The sequence below is a fragment of the Belonocnema kinseyi genome, chromosome 10, assembly GCF_010883055.1.
Source record: "Belonocnema kinseyi isolate 2016_QV_RU_SX_M_011 chromosome 10, B_treatae_v1, whole genome shotgun sequence".
NCBI lineage: Eukaryota > Metazoa > Arthropoda > Insecta > Hymenoptera > Cynipidae > Belonocnema > Belonocnema kinseyi.
Genome location: NC_046666.1, coordinates 110,092,089 through 110,104,366, shown reverse-complemented (window position 1 = coordinate 110,104,366; position 12,278 = coordinate 110,092,089). Strand labels below are relative to the sequence as shown.

Below are 12,278 nucleotides of genomic sequence, written 5' to 3'. Positions count from 1 at the left end.
TTAGTTGCACAAGCAAAATTGCATGAAATCGGCTTCGAATTCGTTCCTCAGCCACCGTATTCACCAGACCTGGCCCCCAGCGACTATTACTTGTTCCCTAACTTGAAGAGATGGCTCACCGATAAGCGTTTTTACTCAAATGAGGAGCTCTTAGCTGAAACTGAAGCGTATTTTGGAGACCTTCCGATCGAGTACTTTTCGGACGGTATCAAAAAGTTAGAAAATCGTTGGCCTCGCTGTATCGACCTAAAAGGAAAACCGACTTTGGCCAAAAAAACGTCTCCGCGTTTCATTTTTCAGGGACTTATCAGACTGCCTAGTAATTTTCACAATTAATTGAATGTGTGAAATCTAAGATGGCGCAGTGATTATAAAGTAAAATTACATTTAAACAATAGCTGTATAAAAGTATGAAGAATTTATTTTTGGGAAGTATATTAAACACATTTTTTCAATTTGAAAACTGTGCTCCCAGTCACCAAGAAACTTTATCTGCGTTTCTGTAGTAGATAAAGCCTTGCAATTCTGAGAAGTTTTTAGAACAAAGAAGTTTTAACTCGCTTATTTTTAATTAATATATGCTTTGATTTCAAAATTGTATATCTATATTTTTCTATATTCTTCGAATTTAACAAAATATGGCCCAGGACATTCTTTTCCCATCCCACTCAACCACATTAAGCATACTTAGTCCAGTTATCTGGTCGGAAAAATAGGGCGAAGATGGTAATTTCTGGGGCAGTCATTTTTTCCTAGGTACTTCATTTGTGGGTGCATAATATGGGGTCAGGTTGTTTTAACAGGATTTCGTCCCGGAACACGGACATGTTTTTGGAAAATAGTGCAAAATATCACGTTCCATTGGATTTGTGCTTTCCTATGCATTTGAGAGATAAAAGTGTTTTTACCAAAATTAAAGTAGACAAGATTCTGCGTAAAACTAAAAAATAACGTTCTATCACCAATAGTTTCGTAGTTACGGCCTTTAAAACAACCCCGATTTTTTCCATTTTTTTACCAAAAATCACATGTTTTTTTTGTTTCTTTTTGGATCGGACCCTGATGGCCTGATCTAAAAATGATCAACAGACGAATTAAAGTAGACGGAAATACCTGTAATTTCAAAAAACGAACATTATCCTAACTATACTAGATCGCTAGTTAGCTTCGGCCAAAGGTAAACCATTTCGTCCTGAATTTACAGGTAAATTCCCATAGTTCAGTTTTTTGTAAATAGCTCGTTTTTGGATTGTCACAGAAGAAAGCGCCCAGAATATGAAAACAAGAGGACTTAATTCTGCGTAAGTTATAAAAAAGAAAATGTTCCTACTCCTAATAGGTCGCGAGTAATGACCTTCCAAATATGGCTATTTTTAAATTTTTTCACCGAAACAACATTACAGGTATTTCCGTCTACTTTAATTCATCTGTTGACCATTTTTAGATCTGGCCATCAGGATCCGAGCTACAGAGAAACAAAGAAAAAACATGTGATTTTTGGCAACAAATTGGAAAAATCGGGTTTTTTTTAAAGGCCGTAACTCCGAAACTATTGGTGATAGAACAACGTTCTTTTTTCAGTTTCACGCAGAACCTGACCCCATATGCACCCACAAATAAAGTACTCAAGAGAAAAAAAATGACTGCCCCAGTAATTCGAAAGCGATAGAAAAAGGGATACAGTTGAACAGTGGCCCGGAGATAGATGATACAGACTCAACATCGCAGAAAGTCGAACAAGCGACAAGAGAAAGTAAAAAGAGTCGCCGCAAGCCAAAAGGGGAAAGTTTGGGGTTGGAGGAGAAGTTTTTGAGTGCACTATGCCGTGATTAGCTGACCGTCTCCACCCTGATCGATGGTCATTTTCCGCGCGAATTGCCTTTCTAACGGGTACTCTTACTTGTATAATGCTAAAGTTTTTGTATACTCTTAGAAACATAGCGTACTCAAAGTTGACATACTTTAGGACTAACGTTTATGCTACATTACCAATCGAAAACTGTATGTGAGAAAGCTGTTTAGAAAGGTTAAAAAAAGTTTTCTGGAAAATTCTAGCTCATTTGCAATAGTGTTTAACGAACTGTTTATGTTTTAATTTTACGACGAGATCGACTTTCTGCCATGTATGCTGCGGCGCGCTGTGTGTGTAAAAGGTAACTACAGCGTAGGTGGAACTACGTCGCAGAGGCCGGTCAGGTACAGATAATTGTTATTTGAAATAGTAAAAATCAGGATTATTCTAAGTTACACACGCGGGATACTAGAAAGAAAACGCTTACAGATTCATTTTAATATTTTAATTAAGGAAGAAAATAAAATAATAATTATAACCCATGAATTTTAATATTTTATTTGAATTAAAAAATCTCTAAAGTACTATCAGGCAGGGTTTATTTAATTCTAGGACAACAACGGATTGCCGGGCGTGGCGCAGCGTACGCGGAAGATAAGCGATCGCGCCAGAAAATTATAACAACTGCAGTTTGTTAACTAATATTTTAATTGAAATTAAATTTTCCAGAAAACTTATTTAAATCTTCCTAATCAAATTTCTCGCTGACAGTTTTCGATCGCTCAATATTCGCTCGACTCCTGGAACGATGGAAGTTGTTTGTGCAAGTGAGCAGCTCGTCCAGCGTTCGAGCGGGGCAGTAACGGAAAATTATGGGTTTTGCGCAGATTTGTTTAACACAGCGATGGTACATTGTAAAATTGATTGTTATTTAATTATCAAAAATATTTAGATTATTAATTATATGAGCCAAAAATTTCGACTTTTATCAGGTGAATGTAATGGTATTTTTTTACTTTGCACCTTTTTTCTTCCGTTTTCTGCCTGTGGGCAATACTTTTACCGAATTTCGCGCGGAGACGCCCTTTTATGAACATTGTGCTCAAATGTGCGTTACCAGTTTGACCTGCTGGAACATATTCCTGATGAACAGCTCCCAAGGTATTGCATCACTGTTGAAACTAACAACGCTGCCACGTCGATAGTTAAATACAGGCATTGAAGATAATGGAAAGGAGAGTGACGCATTTAATTTGAAGTTTACCAACTTCTGTATTCAAATTTTTACATATGGGCTCTTAAATTTTAATTTATATAGTTTTCCGCAGGTGGTTAATTGTGCTTTTGAGAATGCAACTTTTTTATGTGTTTGACAGAGTTTATTACTTAATTTTACTATTATTGTTAATTGTATTCCTATTCTGAAAGAAGTATTTGCCGTTTAGGTCGCGTGCAGAAGTTTTTGCTGCCGATAGTTTGAATATTTTTTGTAATGATATTTTATAAATAGAAACTAGAGTCTCATTTAGCAAGCAAGTGTTAATGCTATGGGAACGTCCATAAATCACCTAACTCGGAGCAGGGGAGGTGGTCGATAAAAATATCACGAATTTTTCCTATATAGGACTCGCTTTAGGAAATTTTTTCAAAAATAGATTAGAAAAAATTTCCTAAATTATTGCAGAATTAAACATTAACATTATAATATTACTCTAAAAACAAAATTTAGAGATTTTTTCATTAAAAAAGTACAAATTTGGTATAAAATCATTTATTATATTTCCTCGGTACTTAACATTTTATTCGTGAACCTAAATATTGACGAAAGCTATTTACTTGACTGGAATTTTACTATTTCCTGCATGAAATTTGTAACTTTAGTGGCCCTTCTTATTTCTCGTCTATTAGCTGTCCGTTGGTTAATTTATGGGGTCAGTGTAGTGTCGCCGCCGAACGAGAAATTCCGAGGAACGAGACGAGACGGAACGAGACATACCTGCTTGTCTCGAGATTTCTCGTCTCGTTTTGCCTCATCTCGTTCTGTCCTTCCTCGTTTCTCGCCTGGGTTTTTCCGAGGAATGCGACAGATGTGCGCTAGAAGAGAGAACCGGTCGCAGGAGTATTCGGAGCATTATTTTTCCACCATAACGCGCTAATGCTAATTAGCGTTCTTTAATGAGCACTTAAAGTGAGAATAGAATTATATATTATATTTTTTGGCCATTACTAATTAATTTGATATCAAACACAACCGTGTTTTGACTTTTTCAAAGATTTAAATTCACTGCATTATTATGCTATGTTTTTAATATATTCTGCCAATTATAACCGAATATATCAATCCGAAAGTTAAAAAGATATCCATATTTTTAAGTCCTTTGAATTCTAAAGAATTTAACACTAATTTGATGTTTTATATTTTTAAGTAGAATTTTAAAATTTTGTGGCGTCTAATTTTAATGTATAATAAGTACTAAATAACAATTAAGTCAGTAATAATACTCATGTAAGCTCATATGATAACACAATGGCTTTTATAATTCACCCCTACGAAATTCATGTATGTATATTTGTATATTCATGTATGAAGATAAAATATTTTATAAATCGGAAACGCCTTAGCTCAGGACAAGAGACCCTTCGTTATAGACCATTTTGTTCCCGAGATGTAGAAACAAGAGAATTTTTTTAAGTAAACCTGTAGATTTTTTAAATGATATATTTTCGGATTATTTGTTTTATCCAAATACATTCTATATAGAACACGATATTTTTTATTTGTAAAAACGTTCAGAACATAAATAGATATTCATCGGAAAGAAAATATGTAGCCGAAATATTTAAAGTTGATATGTTCTGCAAACAAGGCTAAGTTTGCAAGGGTATTATAGGTACATCTAGGATTCCAGGTGAGCAAGCAATAAGCGATTGCAGCTACTTTACACTTACTTTACAGCTTCTTCAGCAATTTACAACTGCAGAGAGTCTATGCAGTCCGGAAAAAGGTAAATACTCTCGTAAAGTGTGATTGCTTTCAAGATAAGGATGTCTTGACTTTAAACATGAAATACTAAATCGTCTTCTGAAATATCAACTGCATTTTTCAAGAGAAAGTTGTTTCTACAGATAATAAAAAAATTGCTTGTCGAAAGATGCCATTTCCAAAAGAAGGCTCAGTCAGTCTTCACAAATCTGTCAGAGGGTTTACGTCGTTGTAACTTTGAGATAAATTATTTTTTCTAAAATTTTGTCCATACAATTATTTTAACTTTAAAGTACTTTGTAAATTATGAAGTGAAGTGAGGTCTGGAGCAATGGCATCAAAAGGCACTACAAAGAACACACCAAACAATACGCCGCTACATCATATATTTGACATTACGACAGACAAGGATCAGAAGTGTGGAATATGCAAGCTCTGTCCAGGTAATGAAGCTCCAGTTGTTATAAAAATGACGGATGGCAATACGACGGGATTGCAGCGACACTTAAAAATATTCCATTTGCATGATTACGAACAAATAATTTCTAACTCAAAGGTATATACATAACATGTAATATATATTTAAGATAAATCTTGAAATACATATAATGATGTAATAAGTCGTCCCAAGGCATGTATATTACCGATTTAAAACATTTTTGTTGCTATTGCGTTAGGTATATTTTAATTTTTAAAGCGGTTAATTTTTTCAAAATCTTTGAAATCTCTGTGAAATGTTTTGAAATATTTTTTAAAACTTTTGAATTGTTTGAAATATTTTTGAAAATTTTCAGGAATCTGTTTTAATAATTTTAAAACATGAAAATATTAAAAATATTTGTTCAATCCTTTGAATAGATGAAAATCTTTGTAAATCTCTTGTCATATTTTAAAGCGTGTAAAGTCTAGGTTAGATCTTGAAGTTTGTGTGACATCTTTTTTAATCTTTTAGAATTGTAGCAACATTGAATTCTTGGTGAAATTTTTAGATATATTTAAAAAGCCTGATCAATACTTTGAATTGTTTGTGAAATCTTTCAGGAATCTGTTGTAATTAATTCAAAACATGAAAATATTTTAAATATTTGTGCAATCCTTTAAACAGATGAAAATCTTTGTAAATTTCTTGTAATATTTTAAAGCGTGTAAAGTCTAGGTTAGATCTTGAAATTTCTGGGAAATATTTTCTAATCTTTTACAATTTTTTCAAAATCTTTGAAATCTTTGATATTTATTAAGTTTAAATATAAATTGACAAATTTAACTATTATTTTTAGAAATTCACAAGATCTAAATCTGAATTCGTTCAACAAGAATTTGAGATGATGGTGGAATGGCTAGCGATAAAATACTTACGATTTTCATTTTTTGATGAGAAGGCTACCCAGAAAATATTTTTTTATTTAAATTAAGAAGCAATTTTGTACAAAAGAACTGCTATGCGATACAAAGTGCGCAAGCGTTATCGTCAAATGCAGTGGCGTAGCTACGAAATTTTCCGCCCGGGACCAAAAATAATTTGCCGCCCATAGTTCTCAAATCTGCATGCATTTCAAAGATCATTTGCCGCCCCAGCATTTGCGCCTGGGGCAGCGGCTCCCTTCGCCCCCCCCCTCCCCAGCTACGCCACTGATCAAATGCAACGTGCATTGAATGAAATTCTTAAGTCAGTAAAGTCCAAAATCTCTTTTACTATTGACAGATGGACGTCAATAGGCATTAAGTCGTATTATGAAATCACTGCCCATTTTATTGACGATGATTGGAAGTTGCATTCCTTTTCCTTACATTTTCTTCCCACTCATGGAAAACACACGGGGAAAAAAATCGCACATCTTTTCTACATGGCCTTAGAAAAATACGAGCTTTGTATGAAAATGCAATGAATTACTATTCATAATACTGCATCCAATACAACTTTCATGCATGAACTGCAAAAGCTGCTCGATTTAGTTACAGATAATTTATTCGATGCAGAGAACAGCCATTTTCGGTGCTTAGCCCAAATTTTTAATTTGGAGGTGCAATCTTTGCTGCAGACTCTTGGAGCCGATAAAAAGCAAGAAGACTTGCTCAACACTCAGGACGAGGATACTCTAGACCTGGAGACTGAGGATGATGACGTGATGAGTGAAAGCGATGATATTGAGATGGAAAATGCAGATCCAAAAACAGTCATGGATAAAATGCGAACACTGTTTAAAAAAATGAGAAGATCAGAGCAAATGAACAATAGACTCAAGAGTTGTTGTGATTCATACAAGGTGGAAGCAACCGCAACAATATGCAATGTTTGCACGAGGTGACACTCTACGTGTAAAATGATTCGTACTGCAACTCGAATGCAGAAGCCACTAATAATTGCTTTTAATTTGTTATTGCACACTAGAGTCTGATATGTTAAACTTACGCAAACTATAGAGAAGTTTGAAAAAATTTACAAAGAGCGCTATTATAGTGCAAGACAGTGTACAGCAGTTGACAACAGTAACAAGATCAATGAGACAAGCCACATCGCGGATGGTGTTGACGTGATGATCTCTATGCGGACTCTTTTCCGATCTTCGACATCTATACTTTCCCGAGATAATGTTGATGAGGATGATTGCAATTCAAACTGAAGGCAAAAACTGGACGACTATCTATCTACAGGCCGTGCTACCTAGAAAGGAGACGTATTGAACTGGTGGAAAGTTCATGAGCAGCTTTATCCCAATTTAGCCCGTATGGCTAAGGATTTCCTGAGCACTCCAGCAACATCAGTTCCAGCAGAAAGGCTGTTTCCTCGTGCTTCCTTAGTAATTCGCAAGCATAGAAATCAGTTGAATGCTGAATCAGCAGAGCCTCTTCTGTGTTGAATTCGTGACTAACATTCACCTTATCACAGAAAATATTGCAGAAAGAACGAGAACTGCAATAATTTCAATGCAGCTATGTGCAGTTCAGTTACTGTTTAGCAGTAATCTTTACATTTGATTTCCTAGTTATTTAGTTTTGTATAAAAAAGATTCTGCAATTTATTTAAATAATAAACATCACGTTTCGGCATTGTGAAATCAATCTACATAATTTAATATTTATAATATAAAAATATACTGTAACTTTTAAAATGTTAAAGCTTTTAAAACTTTAAAAATGAAAATTGAGAAGATCAAAGCGTTAAAAATGGCAAGTTTTTGAATTTTTTACATTAACTTCACTCGTTATTCTGAAGTATCTGATTTTTTCAACTTTTTTGGAAGTGCATTCTGACCATAAAAAAGTTTTTCTATGTTAAAGAACAGTATTAATCATTTTTAGAGCTTTCATTTTTTTCATATTAGGAACTCATATTGGTCTCATTATGGTGATTAATAAACCAAAACAACATTTACGATTTTTACAAAACTTTGCGCACAAACTTTTTTTATTTTATCCCGGCATTGCCGTACTTTCAGATGTGAACTTTATAATGATCCCCAAAGCAAAATTGACAGTAATAATGCGTTTCCGAATTATAAAAATTTGTATGTACATGAATATAAAACTATACATATATGAATATACGAATAAAGACACATGAATTTTATAGGAGTGAATTATTAAATCGACTATGTACGTAGTTACGCACTTACAACTTACGATTGTACAAGTAGTTACGCACATTCGATGTTACAAATGTCCCGACAAATATATTTGAAATTGTACCTTGAAAAATAAAAAATTGAATTATTGTTAAATTATTTTAAGTCTACATGACTTGAAAATATATCTATATTTTTACCTTTTTATTTTATATATTCTATTCTTATATTTCACAGAATAAATATTTCATTAGAAAAAATGATACACAGATACAGTAATTAGTTTAAATCTGTGAAATGATCAGAAAATAGTCGTGTTTGATATCAAATTAATCAGTAAAAGGGCAAAAAAATATAATATGTAAACATATTTAGACTTTAACTGTTCATTAAAGAACGCTAATTAGTATTAGCGCGACTAAGTAGCAAAAGAACGCTCCTGCGAGCTGCCCGCTCCACCAGCGCACATCTGTTCCATTCCTCGGAAAACCTTAGGCGAGACCGAGTAAGGATGAGACGGGACAAGGAATAAATTACCTAGACAAACCAAGGAATGGGCCCGGGAAAATGAGACGTAACCGAGGAATGAACGAGACGAAAGCGAGCCAGGCCCGGTATTTCTCGTCTTGGACGGCATCACTAGGTCAGTGGCTTGTCCAAGATCATTATTCTGCAATACATAAAATAGATTTACCTATATATTTTTTATATTGACGGTGTAATAATAATATATATTCATTTATCTACTTTACATTCCTTCTTAAAGATATTCAAGGAAGGAAAAATGAATAGGAGTTTTACCTTTCAAGAAACTCTAATGTTGATGCGGACTCCTTTTTATAATGATACCCGTTCACGAAATGTACTAGGGTGAAAAGAAGCGTACTTCCGAGCACATATTTTGCTTCCATTATAATATTTTGGTCAATCAAAATATAACATCTGCAGGATTCATCATATAAAGAGGTTCATGCAACAATGAAAATAAGAAAAATTCTTTCATTGGTGGTAAAAAATAAACGCAAAATTCAAATAAAAAGTCAACTTTTTTCAGTCTGTGGTTTTTTTTTACATTTAAATATAATGTAGTATGTACCTTTTAAACGAGCATTGGATAAGCAGAATTCATTACATTCATCTCCTCTTCAGTTGTATTGACATCCTGAAAACATAAGATACGTAGTAAAATTAGCTCAAAATATGCCGGTCCAATGAATAAGATGTATATAATAAATAATATAAATAAAGTAAACACCTAAAGGAAATGAATAAAAGAAATATAAAGAATACACTAAATAAAATGAATGAAAAGATTAAAATTAATTAAATGAATAAGAGAAATGAAGTATATAAAATGAAGAAAAAAATGAAATAAATAGAATACATAAAATTATTACAAGAAATACAATGAATAAAATAAATTAAACGAGTAAAAGAAATAAAATGAAAAAGAGAATTAAAGTAAACGAAATGAACAAAAACAAATGAAATGAATAGATCAAATAAATTAAATGAATAAAAGAAATAAAGTAAATAGAATAAAAAAAAATTAAATGAATAAGAGGAATGAAGTATATAAAATGAAAAAAATGAAGTGAATAAAATAAATCAAATATTTACAATAAATACAATGAATAAGATGTATATAATAAATAAGGTAAATAAACTCAATAAAATGATCAAAAAATAAAATGAATGAAAAGAAAAAATTAAATTAAATGAATAAAATGAATACGAGAAATAAAGTAAAGAAAATGAAGAAAAAAATGAAATGCATACAAGAAATGAAATAAATACAGTAAATAAGATGAATCAAATGAAGAAAAATAAATGAAATAAATAGATAAAGTAAATTAAATCAATTAAGTTAATTAAATTAATAAGAGAAATAAACTATTTAAACTGAAGAGAACAAATAATTACAATAAATACGGTGAATAGGATGTATATAATAAATAAGGTAAATGAAGTAAACGCACAAAGGAAATTAAGAAAACAAATGAAATGAATGCAATAAATAAAATGGAAAAGATAAATAAATTAAATGAATGCAACAAATGAAATGATAAAAATGAGTAAAATAAATGAAAATAATCAAACAAATAAAGTAAATAAACAATTTAAAATATATATAGTAAAAATTTAAAAAAATGTTGAAACAAGGTATAAGCGTGGGTTTTTTTGTTGTCGAGAAAATAGACTTTTAATATTTAATAAAAAAACGCCGCCATTTTGTTAATTTCTTATATTTTTCTGTGTATTTCAAAAGAATTCATAAAATCATATTAAAATCAGAAAGAAAGATAAATATATCAATTAGGTGCAAAGTTATAGAGAATTAAATAAATTGAAGTTTTTTTCAAACAAAGCACAAAATTCAAAGACACATAGCTTCGTAGAAATTTTTTTTACCAAACTGGCAAAATGCGTTTCAGCCAATTTCATATAAAAAAGTAACATATTTCGTCGCTGAGAGGTTCTTTGATTGCAAATGTGCCTGCCTGATTGGAAATGGATTCGGCCTATAATACAAATAACGTGCGATTCGGCACTGGCTGTGGTTATGGAATTTTCCGTTACTTTAGCCACGACTGACCTGGAAAAGGGTTTAAGTGACCCAAAACTCTGCAACCATAGAAGGTGTAGTACTTTATGGTTATGCCTTTTGGCCAAATAATTTGAGAAAATTTTGAAAAGTTTTGGTAGCTACGAGATTTTTAAATTTTAGGCTCGCTTTTCTTTAAATTGTAGTATTTCCGACACTTTACTAAGTTTAATTAAAATCGATGACCTGGAAAGCGTCCCCATACACATTACTTTTGTAGAAAATAATTTTTGTCTACAAAAAACTAATAAACTAGATTAAAACATATTAGAATAAATTATTTATCTTAGGCTTATTGTGCAACAATCATCCTTATAGTCACTTATAGTCTTATCCTTATAATCCTTATAGTCACAGAAAATATACTGACACTCGAAACTGCACAGAACTGTTTTCAGCAAGAGGTTAATGATAACTGACCTGCAGGATGGAGATTTTCATAGTCCATCAGTCTTTCTGGTCGGAGTGAAAGATTTTGTTATGGATGCCATGACTCCTTTTCACCCCCAACTTAAACAGCGGCCAAAAGGATTGTTTGCTAAACTTTGAGGTATACCGAACGACTGTTGCTACAGGGTGATTTTCTTTAACATGAAACTTTTCGTTCACAACATTTTTTTACAGAGTGCCTATTTTTCGAGATATTTGAAAGTTTCAAGTAAAAAAAATCACCCTGTATATACATGGTGATTCAAGGTGAATTTTTATCTGACTTAAAACTTTTGATTCGTAACAATTTTTCACAGAGTGCCTATTTTTCGAGATATTTGAATGTTTCAAGTTAAAAAAATCACCCTGTATATACTGGGTGATTTTTTACAGGGTCCCTATACAGTACTAGAAATTTCCTCCAACAAATGTTTTGTAAAATTTCTGCTGAAATTGAAAATTTTTCTAAATAGTATGGAATTTTCTTATTCCCAAAGTTATGTGCAAATTTTCCAAAGACAAATAGAATATTTCCTATGGAAGTGAGAATATTTCCGAATATAAATTGAGAAAATTTCCCAAATATTGAAGGAATTCTTCATTTCCAAATATGTATGTAAAATTTCCCAAACTGATAGGAATATTTCCATTCAAAAACGAAATTTTTCCAAAGTATTGGGAAAATTCCCAACTTTTTTAGGAAAATAATTTTTCCTATTCACAGTTGGAAATTTTACCCACAAAATTAGTGAGAAAATTTCCGAAATTTTTTCAGTGAAATTATCAGTTTGTTTGCTGTATTCCTTTTTATGTTGTTTCAAAGAAGACGTTCATAAATAGGCTGCGTGTTTCTACGGAGATATTGAGAGAAACCTTCTAAGTATTTTTTAACATGGTATACAGAAT

The 12,278-nt window shown here is 32.1% G+C and overlaps 1 protein-coding gene across 1 annotated transcript in view; it reads left to right on the top strand.

Annotated features, from left to right (window-relative positions):
* The window catches only part of LOC117181884 (glucocorticoid-induced transcript 1 protein-like), a 117,973-nt gene extending 106,011 nt beyond the window's left edge, over positions 1-11,962 (top strand). Inside the window, exon 4 of the mRNA XM_033374900.1 lies at positions 11,330-11,962. Within this exon, the coding sequence (XP_033230791.1) occupies positions 11,330-11,492 (163 nt within the window). The 3' untranslated portion in view covers positions 11,493-11,962. The remainder of the gene's footprint in view (positions 1-11,329) is intronic.
* Positions 11,963-12,278: the final 316 nt, after the last annotated feature.